Genomic DNA, 20,470 nt, shown 5'->3' with positions numbered 1-20,470 from the left:
TTAGAAAATGTTTTAAAATGATCTAATCTACCTTATTGATTCACAAATAAGAACAATCAGACCAGAGTAACCTTCCCAGGTCTCCCCATTCTCAGGTGACGTCCTGTCTACTATTCTGCAGCCTTGATGGTCCTGGTATTATGAATAAGTTCTTTTCACTACTACCATTAAACTTACTGTCATAGCCTTTTGTATCACCTGGACAAAAATCTGTTCTAAATCAAGTAATCACAAACTTCTGCCTCCCCAGCAATCCAAAAATGAAAGACAATTTATAAAGAAAGAAATTAAGACCTACAGAAAAATTATTTTAGCAATACGTAAGGTCTACCAGAAAGACTGCTCCCTAATTTATTTACACTTGACTAACAATGTCTCTAAAATGTGTTAGAGAAAATGTTCTACACACACACATATATATATTATTAACACAGTTATAAGTTGATTAACAATAAGCAAATATATACAATAAAAATATATATCATGAGTCCAATGTTGACTTTCACCACCAGAGAACAGTAATGTTGAGATTCAAATCATGATTTCCTGATTAAGAGACAAGATTTTTTAAAAAAGGGAACAAAAATGTAGGAACAAGTAAATTATAAGTAGCAAAATAAATACAACTGTAGACAGGAGAAGAATTTAACACCTATGGAGGCAAATTTAGACCAGGTAATCTATTTTCATTATAACAAAGCCAGAATAAATTATTTGACAATATTATTTGCTTACTAAACGAAGGCAAGTATTTTTGCTGGTGGCAGGTGTGGATTTTTTTCATCAAAGAACATTAAAAGGGTGAGACATAATGATACCACTTGTATGTTTAACCAACAGTTCTGATCCCCTCTCATTAATCTTTGACAGCTGATAATGTGAATAGAAAGACATGATGAATCAACACATATGCCAGTTTTAAAAAGAAAAATCCCTTAAAGCAATCTCCGCATCTAAATGGTAAACATAGAATGAATTTATAATCTGGCAATTTGTTTTTTTTTAATTCAAGGGAAAAAATGTATGAATGAGTCTACCTATTTGTAAAAATGTGAATGATCAAAACAGTGCAGTCACTGGGCTCTCACACTGTGTAAGTTCAATTTGAAATGTACATCTGGTATAGGATTCAGCTGTCAAGAGGGAGCAACTCAAAGGACATCACACAATCTATAAACCAGCTGGAAGAAGCCATCCAGACTTTGCCCTGCCTAACTCTCTCTGGGCGATGATTAGACAAATCCTCATAGATGATATACTGTGTGCAGAAGTGCTGATCAGAATCAGGTTTGGCATGGTACGCGACTGTATTGATGGTTTGAGTCACGTCACTGTCTGGCTTGGGCTTTCTACTGAGGATCTGTCCCCCAGCTGCAGTGACAAGCTTAATAAGGTTGTCCTTTGGATGGTGTTTGAAGCTTCCCCCAAAATAGAAATAGCATCCATCAAACAGCTTTGGCAACTGAAAAAACAAAAAAAAAGCTCATTAAAAGCAGACCAAAATATTTTAAAACACTGCATATGAATAGGGAAATAAAAAGAAAAGTCACAAGCAGTTAAGAAGCTACTTAATGAGGTGCTAGGACAAGTTGTATTTCAAATAAACCATTTAGGTAAAAAAAAAATACTCATGCAAATAAAGGTTTCCTATACAATTTTTTCCTTAAGACTCTGGTGCTTTTCACTGTTCTCACATTTTAGGTGTGCTCTGTGTGTGTGTCTCTGTGTGTGTGTGGTATACATCCACATAAAACCTGTTCATCAAGCATCTTATATCAGAATATTTATTCATATTTCGTGGGACTTAAAGCCCCAAGAATTCCTTCCTAGGGTATCTGAAACATGCCTCACGGATACCAAGCTAAACTTAATTGTAAGAGTAACAGCTTTTCTATGGAGTTTTCCAATTCTGCCCATCCATATTTAGGTTCCTATATACTACCAATCTAAGGTCCCCAGAGCAGTGACGTGGGAGTGTGGCCTCCAGGATTCTAGAGATGTTTTCCTTAGAACACAATACATTATAAGGCCGTGGCTAGGGATCCAATTAGATATGAAACACACTTCTGTGAGCTTTACAGAAAAAGTTTCACAAGTCCCTTCTACAAAAACTTTTCTTTGGCATTTTTAATATACCTATATGTCAACAGGGTAATGGAATTTTATCCATTAAAACTACAATATGTGGTAATAAAGACATGGTTAACTAAATCCGAGCAGTAGCTCTAAGTCTTCTCTCAAGCTACTTCCTATATCTGAGACTCACCTCAGATTCTGAAAGGTTTATGGAATGTTCAAGATGCCCAAAATCTAGTAACAGTATGAAATTATTACCTTCTGGTTTTTACTGCTCATTGTGATCATTTCTCAGAATCAAGTGCTTGATATAAGCACAATTAAAATTTTAATCAGTCACCTGTACTTGTTGAAAGGGCAGGAGAAGTTTTGCCTGATGGTAATAATAGTATTAAGTTATAATAAGAACAATAAAAGTAGTATCAAAAGGAAAATACCAGCTGTTCTCTGTTGAGCCTGCTTCTATGTGGTCCTTCAGGAATTTCATACTTTTCTTCCTGTTCACATTCTTTTCTTTGTAGACATACTTTCACCCCTGGGGAAAAAACGAAGATAAAAGCAAAATAAATATCAAGTGAGCATTGTTTCTTACACATTGAAATTATGCCATTTACCTAAGTGATTTTTCTTCTTCATGGTTAAATATTGCTCTGAAACAGAAAAAGAAACCTTACTTATGCCAAAACAAAATGTAATAAAACTGGTTTTCCATATAAAGAAAATGTAAGAAATCTTTCCTTCAGAGAACTGAGCAATGAAGTAGTACTAAATACAAATTTTAGTTTTCTTTCTGAAAAACCTAAATCAGTACATTATTTCATGTACAAGAATAAAAATCTAAATTTTAATTTATAACTATTATCAAAATTAAAGTAATAAAAAGTTCCTCATTTAGTTCAGCCCACAATGATCTGACCCTGAGGTCTTATCACCTGCCCCACTCATTCTGGCAGTCCTATGCCTAACCTCCTGTTAGACTGTAAGTGATCTGACATTAAGGAAAGTACTTGAGTCCAGAACACCTCGCTTATTAAGCTGGTCAAATAACAGGGGCTCTACAGCTCTTGTTAAAATAAACAGTAAAGCAGAGTCTGGGACATGTTTGGAATTGACAGGTACCCACTGAAGTCACCAGTCTAGAGATGACTTGGTGACTGACTGAATGACTGAATACATCTATCTTGCCAAAAGCAGAGCTTTGTCAAGGGACTGAATTTTTTCTTAACTTGGGACTATTAATGCATATTCCAGTTGAACACTCAACCCTGGCATATCTATAATTCCCTATCATGTGATTCTTAATTTTTTGCTAGTTTTGCCTGTGTTTTAGTCCCCAGTGTTTTCAATACAAGGAACATATTTAGCTAAGTTTGTTACGCTGAATTCTACTCTTCTCACTAACTTATCATAAATATGATGGTTTTTATAAAAAATTGTTGGTTTTTTGCATGTAGTAAAAATTATATTTTAAAAATAGAATTTTTAATAACTATTCACAGGGTATAAAAAACTATCTTTCTGGGGCTTCCCTGGTGGCACAGTGGTTGAGAGTCTGCCTGCTAATGCAGGGGACGTGGGTTCGAGCCCTGGTCTGGGAGGATTCCACATGCCGCAGAGCGACTGGGCCCATGAGCCACAACTACTGAGCCTGCGCGTCTGGAGCCTGTGCTCCACGGCGGGAGAGGCCGCGACGGTGAGAGGCCCGTGCACCGCGATGAAGAGTGGCCCCCGCTTGCCACAGCTAGAGAAAGCCCTCGCACAGAAACGAAGATCCGGCACAGCCAAAAATAAATAAATTAATTAATAAACTCCTACCCCCAACATCTAAAATAAATAAATAAATAAAACAAAACAAAAAAACTATCTTTCCAATGAAGCTAATACTAAAATATTAACTTTACTGTATATTGAAAATGAGTCTCAAAATAAAATTTTTGACTAGGTCAAAATCATACGAGAAACACTGACAGTGTGCTTACATGACATCATATATTGGTTCTACATTAAACACCAACGCAAAAAAACATTACCAATCTAGCCAAATCACTGACTTACCTCAAACTCATTATTTTACATATAAATTACTACTTTTACTTTTTATCACTTAAGCATGTAACCCCCTTCCTAAACCTCCTTTCCTGGTGATATTTGAAGAGAATTTATACCGGTATCTTTAGATGAACTGTATATGCCAGCATATAAAGCCAAGGACTGAACACTGAATACTCCTATAATATCAAGTAACTGTAACAAGTAAAGAGCTAATGTTTAACTACAGAAATAAATAAATGGGCTGTGCCTATGCTGGCTGCTTATCCATTTTATGGGTTTATTTGACTGGTTATTTAAACTGTCAAAAAAGCATACTAAAATGGTTTTAATTGATCCAGGCAATATGCCAGCGTTAGTCAATCAACAGAATGTAGTCTTAACAGATACTAGAATGAGATAAGCATGGCATCAAGAGAAATGAGATGGCAGACACCAAGAGGGCAGCATGGCACTACCAGAGGAAGATGCCAGTACTCTTTCAGTGAAAATATGCCTCAAGTCACAAAACTTTCAGCCTTACAGCAATTGTTCAGTAAATTTCTGTAAAGGCAGGCAGAAAAATCCAATGCTCTAATTACAATTACTGAGCTAAATGAAGAATGTGTTCCTCTGATATCCTTTTATTCCAAGTAACAATTTGCCAACTCTCTCTACCACTTAATATCAGCTAAAGAAGCAAAATATAGCTTCCCCCTGAAAACTAAGGAACAGTTTCTAGGTCTATAACAATCTGTTAGAATTGCCGTTGTAGAACAGAAAACATGGAGAATTTTTTGAAACTCGGGTGTGACATCTAGTCCAAAGACTGTAACTCGAACACCTACAAGGGCCATTCAAATTACATAATCATGTGGGGAACCTTGTGTTAAGTGGTAGGGAGTTATGGAGACTGTAACAAATAGGAAAATGTACATGATACCTAAAGACACAAAAATTAAATGATTATGCTGAACTAAACCACATAAATTTTATCTGTTTTGGACTTAGATTGCCAATTTGACTTGATGCTTGTCTAATCAACCTCTTCATTTCATAGATAAGGAAACTGAAATCCTAAGAGATTTAAGCAGCTTTCCCAGTGATACATGTGAGACGAGAACTCAGATATCCTCCAGCTTCTAGATCAGTGTTTCTTTATCTTTATTTCATTAAAAAAATAAAGCATCTTAGGAAATGCCAGGTACTCTCTCCTCAGATTTAATATACTGTATCTCAAAATAAATGACATAACCATTTAACAGATGACTAAATAGGAGGATCCTTATTTTTAAGAGATTAGCCAAAAAGTATACCAAAATGTCAAAAACTGCTGACTACCTGGGAGTCGGGGGTTGGAGGGGGGAGAACAATGCATTTGGCTTTGTCTTCAGTGAATCAATGAGTTTGTTTAACCTGACTGATGCCAAAACTGCCACTCTCTCATTTGTACCCTATGAGTTTCAGAACGTTCATGCTTCTCAGCAGACATTTACAATAATTACATTTCATATCAACTTCCTAGTAGATTTCTTTTGAGATAAACCAATTGAACTGATTTACCAAAACAAGAATGAAATGCTTTAAACTTTCAGCAACCTAAATGCTGATATACTAACATTATCAATGAAATGGAAGAATCTACATGCCAAAATACTACCTAATTAACAAACCTAAATAATAGATAATATTTTAAGGTTTTAATTACTCAACATAAGTTAGTTAAGCAAACTGCAGCAAGAAGTGTTAAATCTATTTTCCATGTTAAAAAAACTATCAGAACTTTCACAACATTCCTAGTCATAAACTCATCTAAAGTATAATATATACTGTAATCCTTAATCTCTATAAAGATTTAAAACAGGTCTTTTTCCACCAATTTAAAGATACTTCCTAACTGTATAGCACACAAAACTATATCTAATATCCTATGATAAACTATAATGGAAAATATAAAAAAGAATGTATATATATATATAACTGAATTGCTTTGCTGTACAGCACTAATTAATACATTGTAAATCAACTATACTTCAATAAAAAATACATCCTAAAAGTCAACCAAATTATATTTTGTATTTGTACTTAATAAAGTCCATATTATTCCATTATCTGCCAATAAAATAGTTCAGCAGAAATGGATTCTTGTGAATATGCATATGCAAGATCACTAGTTAACTTTCTCAGCTAAATAGGAGGATCTGAATCCAAACTGAAATGACTATACATGAATAATTTATATTGTTTATGTAAACACAGGAGATTTCTGAATATGACAGAACGATATATACTTTAAAATGTGTCAAGCCACTATCCTTGTAAAATGTATGCTTTATATCATCTTTCTTACTTTTCACATGTTCTATTATATTTTAAGATTTTGACCAAAGCTATCATTTTTCAGAAGTACAGGAATCAACTACCTATCTTATTAAAACTAAGATTCTTTTCAGCACAGATGTATTCCGGATCATGTCTACCATTTCAGGTAATCTTTCCTTTTGCCCTGACTTTGTTACTTTTTTATATAGAGGTAAGCAGCCCAATTCCCAAAGTACTGCTTAACTCAAAGTCATTAACTCAAAGTCATTAAGGTAGCTCTGGCTACCTAGGCAAAGTCTAGAATCTGTATACTAATGCAGCTTATGAATTCTGGGATATGATTTTTTTTTAAAAGAAGCTTGTACCATCCAGAAATGTATTCCTTTATTCTGAATCTCTAGTAGCCACTCTTGCCTCCTACCTCATAAAAGCACATATATCCATGGATGTACATTTTCATTTCAGCTGCGTGAACCACTGATGATGTTCACTAATCTATATTAAGCTTAGTCACTTTTCTTAGTTTTAGAAAGAAAAAAAGGATTGCACAAATGGGAGGGAGTAGAAGAAAGGGCTTCTGAATCTACAGCTACATGCAAATGATTATACAATACAATGAAGACAGAATAAAGCGTTAAAATGGAGATCTGTTAAATGTCCAAAGGGGAAAGTATCCCTCCATGAAAACCACAGAATGTGCTTACTCTCTTCAAAAGCTAGAGCAATAAATAAATTCCTAATTTAAAGAACTGTTATTCTTCTGAAGCCACTGGCTATTTGTAACTGAAATAGCACTGAAAATCATAATTAAATATTACTCTTAGCCAACATTAAATGTTATCCTAAAAAAAAAGAAAATACAGAATCAAATATTTCAGGTCAAAATCAAAAATCCTAATAAATATGTCATTAGATCCAAACTGGGCACTTATGTAACTCAAGAAAACCACATATTAGTAAAATAAACACTGAAGAATTTCCTTTCTGATTGTCTTGAAAATGAACACCCAAGGGGTAAAAATAAAAAAAATTATTTTTAGATGCTTTTCTAGTAGGCTTTTTAGTCAAATAGGCTATGATATCACTAAACTTCAGACAAAAGGAAATGGTATTTAAGAGGAAACTTTTTACAACAATGACAAAAATAGAAAAACAACTTTCACTCTCACTGTAATTTTTTAAAAATAGGATGGCAAGTAAAAGAAGAGCTAAGCCCAATACTATGAAATTCCACAGTGAAGAGTGGAAGGACAGTAAAATGAAGGCTGAAAATGTAAAATAAAAGGTAAATGCTCCTCTCGTGCCATCATAAACATTTAGATTTAGGAAATCAACTGTCACAGATCGTTAGATTTTGTGTTTTCATATAAATACCATTGAAAAACTGTTTATTTTTGGCTACTTTTTAAGCCAATATTCTAATTATAAGCATATTTATACATAAAAATACATTTCCTCATAGGATAGTTTGCTAAATTTATTTATTTTACTTAATGCATATTGAGAAGCAGGTCAAATTCTATCACAAAAATATATTACTGTATCATGAAATTTGCTTGGGCAAAATCTGGGTATCAATTCTAAAACCTTGTATTATGAATAATAATATCAAAACAATCCTTCTCTTTATAAATGTGGTTACAGACCAAACTCAGCCTAATGTCCAAAATTTTTCTCAATAATTTAAAAACTCATACTTGGTGTTCTTTTTTAGTCATATATTTAAAACTGAAATATTTATGTAAGACTTCCATTTTTATTGGACAATAACCATATTAAAATTTATCTGCTAGGTCTGCACAACAGGTATCAACAATCTGGTGTACCAGATTGGAGCAATATACATACACAGGTTCTAATTTCCCTGATTAAGAATGAAACCCTTGGGCTTCCCTGGTGGCGCAGTGGTTCAGAGTCCGCCTGCCGATGCAGGGGACACAGGTTCGTGCCCCGGTCCGGGAGGATCCCACGTGCCGCGGAGCGGCTAGGCCCGTGAGCCATGGCCGCTGAGCCTGCATGTCCGGAGCCTGTGCTCCTCAACGGGAGAGGACACAACAGTGAGAGGCCCGCGTACCACAAAAAAAAAAAAAAAAAAAAAAAAAAAAAGAATGAAACCCTTACCTACCCAATTAAGTTTTAGAAAAGATCAAAAAGAAGATCTAATTGTTATTAGAACTTGAGAATTTGAACTTCTTCATAAAAAACTTGAATTTAAGAAACATACATTGATTTTTAAACTGTTATATTGGGCTTCCCTGGTGGCGCAGTGGTTGAGAGTCCGCCTGCCGATTCAGGGGACGCGGGTTCGTGCCCCGATCCGGGAGGATCCCGCATGCCGCAAAGCGGCTGGGCCCGTGGGCCATGGCCGCTGGGCCTGGGCGTCCGGAGCCTGTGCTCCACAGCAGTGAGAGGCCCGCGTACCGCAAAAAAAAAAAAAAAAAAAAAAAAAACTGTTATAAACAGACCTCTACCTAGCAATCTACAACTGTTTTGATTGTTTCTTTCCCTGTACATATTCACACATTTATATATTGACAGTGAAGATATAATTGTTTTATGCTCTTTAAAAAATTTAAGCAAATTTGGTTTTTCATATTTCAGTCCTACTAATTATCATATAAAAAGAAATTTTTTTTCAGAAAACACCTTTAAGCATTCCAGAATGCTCTTAATTTTCTCATATTCCGGTTATTCCCCCCTACTTCTTGTTATAAGAAATAACAATGCAAATAGTTTTTTTTCTTTCTTTTGTATCACTTGCTTGGAGTATATTCTCAGAAGTAGGACTATTATATCAACAGATGTTAATTTGTTTTTATTCTTAGACAATCTTTGTAAAATATTTCTCTAAGCATGAAGTTGCCTAATCAATCTTAGCTGACAGAAATGCTTTGGTATATTTATTTTTTGATAATTACCAAAATATGATTAGTAAAAACTATCTGTATTTTTAAAATTCCACAGCTCACTCAACATCCATTTGAAGAAATAAATTTTAATAGAAAAGTATGTTTATTAACTGATTATGAAGTTATTTATAAAATGATGATATAATGATTGCCTCTTAGGCTCCATCTTCCTCAACTAAAACAAAAACAAAGAAACACTGTATCTGGCCCTTCCTCTCCTCACAGACACAAGTCCAGTGCAAAATGTCTGGCACATTCCCACAGCAACTCCCTGAGGTGCTAAGGCCTTTCAGAACTTCTATAGTAGCAATTTTATTTAAACTTAGATGAGAGTGGGGAAGAGGAAGAGATTATGAAAGAAAAGAGGACAACCATTTGCTCTCCCCTTCACAATGAGATGAGAAATGAAGACGCAGAATTAATTTTTTTTTTAAAAGGTTAGGCTAGAGGAGATTTTGAAAGCAGTGTACTGAAAGAACAGGTCAGTAAAATACATTTTCACTTTCTGAAGGCTAGTTTACATCCTTAGGATGCAATTCCACCTTTTTCATTCTCTAAGAGATGAATAAAATGGCATATTTATATATCTTCTAATCTTCATTCTAGTCACCTCTTTAATTACCAAAATTCACCCTGTACAGGGATGGTTATTAGTTGCCTATGAGGAATTAGCACCAAAACTAGGACTAAAGCAGAATCTCAGGCACAAATTTACTCTTGAAGAAGGAACTTTCCTAGCTGTATATCCCATTTCTGTAAAATAAAGATAAATACCATTTGATAAAATATCTGTAAAATAAATATGATGAGACAGAATGGCTAGTACAATAGTATAATTATGCCCTATTCTTAGAATGTTCATTCAAAGTTCATTAACTATGACACTGTAAGATGCTCTCTATATATAGTATAAAAAAATAAGAGATATGAACCAATTAAGACAAAATAAGTTTCAACAGAAGACTTCCAATAGTTAAATTTGGATCCAATGGATCCAGACTGTTTTGTATAATTCTTTTTGTTAATTTGTTTAAATTTGCTTAAGTTTTTAAATAAGTTCTCTACAGAGAAAGTTTAGATGAAATTTCCTCTTTAATCTACTTGGTTTGTGGAAATGCCATAAAAAGTTGATACTAAACTTTCTATATAGTTCAGCCAGTAAAGCTTCTGTCTACCAGGCAAGCTGGTGGATATCCTCAAACACAAGATCTAGTTTTAATAAGTCATAAATCTTTATGATTAATTTTGAAAGCTTTGGTCCACCACATCTTTCCTTAATATAGATGGTTTTCAACTAGTTTTGAATAGCTGTGAACATTTTTTTTTAAATCACACTAAGTTGCCTGACATTAAGAACAACACAGAAACCATAGAAAAATGTATTAGGATAGAAAGTATTTGAGGGTTCTTGCTTTCTTTTTATAAAACCAGCAGCTATTTAAAGTAATTGTCTCAAACCCTAAGCCTATTTCTCAAACCTATTTGAACTTTATATTAGACAATATGGGGATATGAACTTCAGTAAGAGATTCCATCCATCTTTTATCCTAAAAGAACGATTGATATTAGAGTATATTATTCACTACTGTGAAAATCACCAAGCAGCACGCTATTAGGTCAGCTTGAGTCCATCGGTGATTCTATAAAAATGACATGACCAAGCCATTAAAGTGACAAAACTTCCATTTCTTAAAGAAGGCAGATATTATGGAAATGAATCATGTAGTCTGTATACGTAACCAGATGCAAGTTTGGCAAATTCACAAGAACTAAACTTACTGGGTAAGTGGTAAATGTCTTAATAGTCAAAATTTCACATGGCTTCTTTATTACTGAGACCTTATTATTATGAAAATCCATTCCTTCCTATAACCACAGGCAAGGTTTCTGGCACAAGTTCAGTACAAAAACATCTATAATCATGGAACCATTTTAAGTCATTTTTTAAAATACTGAGGCCCAATAAGACTTGCCCCTTGATTAGAAAGGGAAATGAAAATTCAAAAATAAGAGACATAAAGAGAAACTTTTTTTTCTATGTAAATGGCCAATCAGTCCAATTGTTTATCATACTTGTTTAACTGGTTGACTGGCAGAGTCTAGTAACAGATATTGATGAGAACAGATAGAGTAGCATTACTAGTCACAGCCGACCCAGACCAAATCAGTGGAGATACCATCACAAGAAAAGTGTTAGCTGTATTTTATAAAGATGTGAATATCAGTTGCTAAAACTTTTTTACAAACCAAGTTAATTTCAAACAACAGATTAAATTAATAATATAGATTTTGATTAAATCAAGCATCTCTGCCATAAAACCTTCAAAACACAAAGCTATAAAAAAGATTTTTCAAAACTAATCCATCGTTTGCTTCTTAAAAGGAAAGTTTCATTAAAAATACTCACTATTCTTTTTTAACTTTTTAATTTGAAATAATTATAGATTCACAGGCAGTTGCAAAGAAACATACAGGGAGGTTCCATACACCCTATCTCCAATGTTAACATCTTACACAACAATAGCACAATTATCAAAAGCAAGAATTTGACACCAATACAATCCAAAGAACTTATTCAGATTTCATCAATTATACATGCTCTCTTTTGTGTGTATGTGTGCGCACATGCGCACGTACATCTGACATTTAATCACATGTGTAGACTGTGTAACATAACTACCACTAGGATCAAGATACTCAACTGCATCATAACAAGATTCCCTGTGTACCCCCTTTATAGCCACTATTCTTTTATAAACAGTTAGCAAAAAAGGTCATTTCACTGTCCTATATTAGCCATCATATCACAAGTAGATACTTTAGTTATTGAGGAGTAGAAAATAACCTTGCATGAGCTTTGTTTTTATTTTGTTAAGTCCTAGGTGAATCCAAGGTTAAGAAAAATAAACAAGTGAGAGCTGGGAAGGTGAGAGGCAGCTCCAAAGGTAGTGGTGTTTGACTACATAACTAGAAAGGGGAATGGGGACACATTCTCATCAGAGGTTTAGAGACTACCTAGTGTATTCGCCCCAAACCAGGTATTACAGGGCAGTCTAAATTGCCAAACAGCTTCCTAAAATATACCACATTAGCTAAGAGAGCAAAAGAGAGTTATACAGTTAAGTTTTTAGGAATCAAAAAGGGAAAGCAATAAACTACTTTCATTTCATAGTTGTATATTTAAAACATGCATTTATTAAGTTAAATATATCATGTAATGGTAATACAGATTGTTTAAGCTTACAGGTCTATTACATAATCCATTTACTCTTGATTAAAATAGTTGGTACTGTAGAATAAAAGATTTTGAAACCAGGACATACTTGTGGATATTTACTAAGAACATCTAAATGATACCATTAATATGAGACGCTTTTTCAAAATGCAGTGACTAACCAGAGGTTAAAAAAAAAAAAATTAGCATAAGGTCCTTAAATAATTATTGGTAGTAGAGCATTATAAAAATGAAATTAGTCAATTTCATTTTATTTCATTACTTAATTCCTTTTGTAATTCTCCCAAATCCAATACTTACATTCAAATTTTAGGATCCAGCAACCACTGAGAATCCCAAGCATACATTTCAGGGTGCTTTGAACTGTATCACCAGGAACAATGACATGAGTTACTGGAAAACAAAAAAAGCAATAAGAGAACCAGAAATATAAATCAAAATAGTTTTTAAACCAGTCTGCTTTTTATAAACAGTCTACATTTTATAAACTTATACCTGAATTTTCTTGAAAGGTAACAATTTTTATACTTAGGTATAAGACTTCTTTTATTTAGTTTCATTCTCTATTCTGGCTACCAACAAGAAAAACCAGATCATAAACCATATATCTTAAAGCCACAGTAGCCAACACAAATTTTTCTTTTCTATTTCAAATTATAACTAAGGAATTAAAGCATTATGCTACATTACAATTTATTTGTCATTAGCAAACTCATAAAATTGCTCTGATGTATTGTTCTGTCTTAAAATAGGTGCAAAGCTTTAAACTTTATATTTCCGAACTAAATTAAGACTTGTAAGTAGTTTATAACTGCAAAAATATTTTAGAATTATTACCAGATTCAAAGTATATAGTCAGATCCCAATGGTTAAAACATATAAATTATCAAAGGGAGCTCTACAATGGAATTACCCATTTAAAAATTTCTTCAACCAAAAATAAATAAATAAATAAATAATCCTCACCTGTACTGTCAAACTCAGCACATTTTTTAGCCTTAAGAATTGCTGCAAGCTCACTGAGCATTTTCTGTTGTTCTGAAGAAAGTCCACTGCCTATAAGTACAAGAGGCCCATCCCTGCGCTGACCAGTGTTTACCTGTCAATGGAAGAGGAGATGCCAGTGTTAAAAACATTTAAAGATTAGAGAAAAATTAAACTGACTTTCAATTGATACAAGCTTGGATTTCATTCCTTAGTTTATCTAGTAATTCCCCAAAATTTCCATTGAACCTTAATGCTCAATGCATTTGAATAACTGTTTTTCTATTTCTTTACCCCCTTCTCCCAATAAAACACTACTTGGGCTAGCTGTCTATACCCAGGATGTCTTGTTTCCTTGATTCTATTTTTTTTTAATAAATTTATTTTATTTTTTTTTTATTTATTTTTGGCTGCATTGGGTCTTCGTTGATGCACGGAGGCTTTCTCTAGTTGCGGCGAGTGGGGGGCTACTCTTTACTGCAGTATGCATGCTTGTCATTGCAGTGGCTTCTCTTGTGGTGGAGCACGGGCTCTAGGCGCACGGGCTTCAGTAGTTGTGGTGTGAGGGCTCAGTAATTGCAGCTCATGGGCTCTAGAACGCAGGCTCAGTAGCTGTGGCGCACGAGCTCAGTTGCTCCGCACGGCATGTGGGATCTTCCCGGACCAGGGATCGAACCTGTGTCCTCTGCACTGGCAGGCGGATTCTTAACCACTGTGCCACTAGGAAGTCCCTCCTTGACGCTAAATTGGGTCTCTCTAGGGTTTTACAACTTCATTCTGTCACCAGTAAGCACTCCCCCCTTTTTTTAAAGTAACCCAAAATACCCACTTAAAATGATCAATTCTCTATCTCCCCCCCACTAACTTATTCCAATAGAGTTAAACTCAACTTGGTCTTTTTAATTTAAACTGAGATTACATAAAAAATTAAAGAAAACTAAGGCTTCTAGAACAGCACTGATCTCAAAGACAGAAAAAAAATTTTAACACTGAAACAGTTACCTCTCGAAACCAAGAAAGTGAAAACAGGCAAAGGAATACCAAAGCTACATCAGATCCACCAACAGTAGTAAGTCAATGCAGCTTATGAAAAGGGAAGTGTTCTAACAAAGACTAATATTTTCATTTTAATAGAAAGACTTAGAACTTACAGAAGACAAAAAAGACAAGAATAAAAAGGAGGCACCAATGTATACCGTTAAAGATTAGACATGAAAGATTCAAAGAAGCAACGTGACAGTGTTTTCAATAGCAGCCAATAGAAATTTAATAAATGAAATTGGAGTGAGAGTTAGCCAAAAGCTACCTGATAAAAGAAAAGCAATGACCCAGCAGATAAGAAAGAAAACGTAAATCAACACTACTGTATTACAAGATAAAAAGCCAAACACAATACTTTAATTTTCAAACACCATACAAAGAGTCCTCCTAAAAGTATGAGTGTATATGTATTCTGGACATCTGGGCTCTCAAAAGTTCCACAGAACATGAGTGAAACACCGCAGGTATAATTACCAGTATAGTTCAGCAAGTAGATTGGAGAAAATTGATATTTAAATATTCACTTCACATATCTGAGTAGCGATAATTTAATTTATTCAGTCTGATGCCGTACAATATTACACATAAATTGTTGGCTACAACTGTAAACAGACTGATCTCAATAATTCATTCACTCAAAATACATTAAGTAAGATTCTACTATGTATTTAAGTGTGTATTCAAGACATTTTAAAAAAGATTTCTATAAAAGGTTTTTTTAATGGCAATATTCAACACTTAAAAGTTAGGCTTACTGAATTACTTCTTTCTCTAAGGTTCAAGTTGCAAAGGTTTTCCTGGATATGCTGGGCACACACCACACACATACTGACATCACATTTCTGTCCACTTATCTTTCCTATTCACTAAATTATAAGATGAGGTAACCATGCCTAACCTAAACACTGTAAACACTCCATAAGATGAAAATAGTTCAGTCTACTTAATCATTCAATTGCTATACAACGATAATATTAAAAAACAGCATTTCAAATATTCTTGTCAGTTATACAAATAAGTGTCATAAAATAGCTCTAAATGGAACATACTACTTTTCAATTTATATAACTCCACTTCAGCTAAAGTAGTTCTCTGCACGAAATAAAAAATGAAAAGATATCAATTCCAAATATAGCATATGATACTATTTCCACCAACCTCAGGAAAGTACCAAAGTAGGTCAAGCATTTTCCTATCCAGTTTCTAAATTAGAATAAAAAATAGAAACTGGCACTAATTTTTCATAGTTAAGGAAAGCTCTTTAAAAAATGAATAAAATTGGGCTTCCCTGGTGGCACAGTGGTTGAGAGTCCGGCTGCCAATGCAGGGGACACGGGTTCGCGCCCCGGTCCGGGAAGATCCCACATGCCACAGAGCAGCTGGGCCCGTGAGCCATGGCCGCTGAGCCTGTGCGTCCGGAGCCTGTGCTCCGCAACGGGAGAGGCCACAACAGTGAGAGGCCCGTGTACTGCATTAAAAAAAAAAAAAAAAAAGAATAAAATAAAGCAAACAGCTATCAAAGCCACATGTCTGATATGGGGTGGGAGGTGGGAGTGAGGAAGACAAGTGATTTGAGAGTAAGCAGAGGTCTCAGAACCAGGAGGTTCAAAAGATGTTCAGAAAATATCCAAAAGTTTCAATACTCTGATTTTAGAGAGATTAGATATTATGTACACTGGCATTAAATACACTCTTATTTAAGGAATAATTAGATATGAAACTTTTTCTTAGAAAAATTAGTTATTCTGAATTTATCCAAATTAATGAGTTTATCAATTATAGGACCTGAAAAACTATACAAAGAGTCGAAGGGAGTGAGGAAGCATGCCATGTGTACATCTGGCTCCCTGCATTTGTTCCTGGTGGAGAAAACAGCTCATGCTAAGGACCTGAAATGGGACCGTGTTTGGGGGGGATTCAAGAAACAGCAAGGCAGCCTATGTGGCTAAAAAAGATGAGTGAAAGGGAGTCTGATAGTGGCTGGGGAAGCAGATCCCAGAGCTTGATTTTAATGAGTACATGTAAAGAAACAACCCTTTCAACTTAAGGACTTGTTACCATTCATTATCATTTCCTTAGCCAAGGATCTACCATTAAGATAGTAAATAACGATATTCACAGGCTATGTCCTTGTGACATGAAGAAAGTATAGGTTTCTTATATTTAATAAAAACACGATAGTAATTGGATAGTTGAATTAAAAGGAAGATTGCCACTCTCAGATTCCGATAATACCATAAAGATATCTTTATTTTTGACATATCTAAAATAGTTCTTTCCCAGCTTTTACATAAAAGAAACATTGGCAAATGACAACTTAGTTATGTTCTGCCAGCAGAGTTCAAGTCCAAATGAATAAAGTAAGTGCCAATTTATAGTTAAGTATGATGGGACTGAATGAATACTGACCTAAGATTTAAGAAATTTAAGTTCTAATTGATCCATTAAAAAAGTTTTTTTTTCTATGGCTGGTTAACCCTGGGCAAATCACACTACATCTCAGTTTTCTCATTTATAAAATGAGGAAATTCAACCGCTAATTTCTAGGTTCTCTTCCAATTCTATAGATGGGGCACACTTAAAAGGCTTAAGTCTAGAGCAGGACATTAAGAGTTTTCAAAGTATAAGGGTAACCAGCCTGTGACAGCACCTATGACCACCTCAAATTATAACACTTTCGGTTACATCCTTATCTTAAACAATGGGGTCAATCACTACTCCACTGACCTCACTAGATAAGAAGTCTTCTCTGAACAGTTCTAGATCTCAGCTCATCCTTTTCTCTCATTTTCCCCCATCTGAGCAGTTGCTAAGACACAGTGAGTCCACCATCCTTCTCTCTCTAAAACCCCTCATCTCCTCTCCACACACCTCCTCCTTCCCCCACCACTTGTAGCTCCAGTCCTCACCACTTCACACCTGGACCCCACTTCAATAGCCTCCTAACCAGTCTTCAGTCCCAGCCTGCCCCCAACTATCCCCTGTGGAGTCCCATTCCACTTAGAGACACGCTGAAGGCACCCCACTAACTGGGGAATAAAGTCTAAACTCCTCCACAGGGAACTCAAGGTCTTTCACAATCTCTTTACCTCCAATTCCTCTTTAACACACCTCCTGCTCCTCTAACACTAAACTCTAGTTTCTCAAATTTCTAAGGTCCTTCGTGTCTCTGTTTCTCTGACCAGCTGTCCCTTAGATTTGGCCTGCCATCCCTGCTTCGTACACCTGATTGCAGCAGGCAATCAAAATCCATTCCTCACTCCCTCCACACTAAGAGAATCCTAATTTTGTTCAGACACCCACTCTTCAAGGACTGACCCTATCTTCAACCGTGATGTATGCCAAAAACAATTGTGTGACCAGTTCTGACCAGTAAGACATAAAGGGGAAGTCCACTGGAAGGCTTCTGGGAAAGGTTTTAGTCCTAACGCTGGACACTGCCACATCTGGAATTGTGGCAATTATCCTGCAGCCACTAGGAGGGAGATTAGTGAGGACAAAGCCACCAAGCGGAGGATGGAGAAGTAGAACAACAGAAAGAATTTGGGTCTTTGGTGCAGCCACGTAATTGCTAAACTAACCAAATTAAGAGCTATCCTATATTGGGATTATCTTTATATAAGATAATACGCTGTCTTTAAGCATTTGAGTGAACGTTTTCTGTTATTTGCAGCCACTAGCACTCTGTTAGATACCTTGCTAAAAGTTGTACCTTTAAAGGCTTAAACACCTTGTCACCTTCTCTCCTGATTCCTCCTAAAGTCAGCTTCTTCCTTCATGACTCTACTGTACATTTTCTATTGCATGTATTACAAATTCACTGCAGTGTGTAATAATTTGTTTTACACCCATATTCCCCACTAAACTAGAGGTTCCTAAGGAATAGGCATTCTTTCCACAAGGCAGTAAATGGCACCACCATCTTCTCCACTATTAATTCTACTCCTTCTCCACACTTTGTATGTAATCCATCCAAAAGTTCTGGTGGCATTAACTCAAAAATACATACTAATCTCATTACTTCTCATAATCTCCACTGCTGTTACCTTAATCCAGGAGGGTATCTTTCTCCTGTCACAAAGAAACAGTCCTAAGTGATCTCCCTGCTTCCACCCTTGCTGCCACCCCATGTCTCTTGATTAGAAAGCAGCTAGAGTGAACTTTCTAAAGCATAAATCAAATCATACCATTCCTTGCTTTAAATCCTATCAATGGTTTCCCATTACTCTTAGACATGCCCTATTCACTAGCAATAATGACCTTCTCTCTAATCTTCAAATACACCAGGGTCATCCACTGAAGGGCCTACATACTTGCTGTTCCCTCTGTTTGGACACTTGTCCTCCAGATATTCACCTGGATGTCCCCTCATCGTCATTCAGGTTTCAGACCAAGTATCGGTTCTTTTTTTTTTTTTTTTTTTTTTTTTTTTGCGGTACGCGGGCCTTTCACTGTTATGGCCTCTCCCGTTGCGGAGCACAGGCTCCGGACGTGCAGGCCTACCGGCCATGGCTCATGGGCCCAGCCGCTCTGCGGCATGTGGGATCCTCCCGGACCGGGGCACGAACCCGCGTCCCCTGCATCGGCAGGCAGACTCTCAACCACTGCGCCACCAGGGAAGCCCCAAGTATCGATTCTTTAAAGGCCTTCCTCGATGACCCAGCTAAAACAGTGCCTTTTTTGGAGCCCCCATTCTCCATTCCGTTACACTCTATAAAATCTTCAAAGCACTCATTTATAAGTTTCCAAAATTATTTTATTTATATTAGTTCACATATTTACAGTCTTTTTCTTTCCTAGCTCTCACTAGAATGTAAGCTCCTTGAGAATAAGAGTTCTATCAGTCATATTTATTGCTGTATGAGTGCTGCCTAAAATATAGAGGGGGCGGGTCAATAAATATTTGTTGATTTATTCTGATTATGTCTTCGAACTTGAATTCACAATAGCTACTACACAGAAGTGCTCAATAATTGGTGAATGAAAGCAGTTCGCTAACTGGAAATTTTGCCATTATGTTCATTTTATAGCTGATCTCAATAAAATACATAAATTTCCCAAAGCTAAAACCATACTCACTACTGAACAATGGCTAGTTGATGATGATTCATTCTTCTTTGGTAGCAGCAACAGCGATTTCATATTTTCACTGTCTGTATAATCCACAGGCCGCAGACCAAATATGTTACTGGTAAAATAAGCGCAGATGGGTTTAAGTAAATAAAATGTGTGATTTGATTCTTAACTAAATGAATACACTAGTGGAACAACTTTTTCAACTTCCTTAATAATATACAATTTTTACTAAAGTAAATGACTCAAGAATTCACATAAGGCATAAGGATCAAGTACCACAAGCTGCTGAATAGAAAAAAGATATAAAATTTCAATTTGACACCAGACCATTATAGGGAGTATTCCTAACTGAATATATTGTTAGTTACACATGAATTTTTTCACAGCTCTGTATTCTTGTGTATTCATATTCATATTTTAAAATATAGCTACATAATCATTAATCACTAGGGAGTGAGATGCTTTCAAATGCAAATAAAAATCATTTACTGTAGCTATTATAGGCTCCATAGTCTATATAAACAAATACAAAAATTAGATAAATTCACAAGATAGGAATTTAGATCCACTAGAAGGAAAACTATGCCACATGACAAACAATTTAATAAAGTAGTAAACAGGGCACTTTTAAAATTAATTTTACTATGTATGTACACTATAATCTATAATAATCACAGCCATCACAGAGCAAACTGACGTGATGCAGAGAACACGCTGACGCAGAATTCCCAGCATACACTAATTCACGAGTCACAGAATATTATACTGGAAGAGACCTCAGAAACATGGTACAATGGTT

The 20,470-nt window shown here is 35.3% G+C and overlaps 1 protein-coding gene across 1 annotated transcript in view; it reads right to left on the bottom strand.

Annotated features, from left to right (window-relative positions):
- Positions 1–1,129: 1,129 nt before the first annotated feature.
- The window catches only part of BARD1 (BRCA1 associated RING domain 1), a gene marked incomplete at both ends in the record, with an annotated part of 74,035 nt that continues 54,694 nt past the window's right edge, over positions 1,130–20,470 (bottom strand). Inside the window, 5 exons of the mRNA XM_079709632.1 lie at positions 1,130–1,462; positions 2,514–2,611; positions 12,871–12,963; positions 13,537–13,669; positions 19,675–19,783. Of these exons, the coding sequence (XP_079565758.1) occupies positions 1,130–1,462; positions 2,514–2,611; positions 12,871–12,963; positions 13,537–13,669; positions 19,675–19,783 (766 nt within the window). The remainder of the gene's footprint in view (positions 1,463–2,513; positions 2,612–12,870; positions 12,964–13,536; positions 13,670–19,674; positions 19,784–20,470) is intronic.

The sequence above is a fragment of the Hyperoodon ampullatus genome (genome assembly GCF_949752795.1).
Source record: "Hyperoodon ampullatus genome assembly, chromosome: 8".
Lineage (NCBI taxonomy): Eukaryota > Metazoa > Chordata > Mammalia > Artiodactyla > Ziphiidae > Hyperoodon > Hyperoodon ampullatus.
The sequence above is the reverse complement of the archived record's forward strand: the minus strand, read 5'-3'. Positions and strand labels throughout refer to the sequence as shown.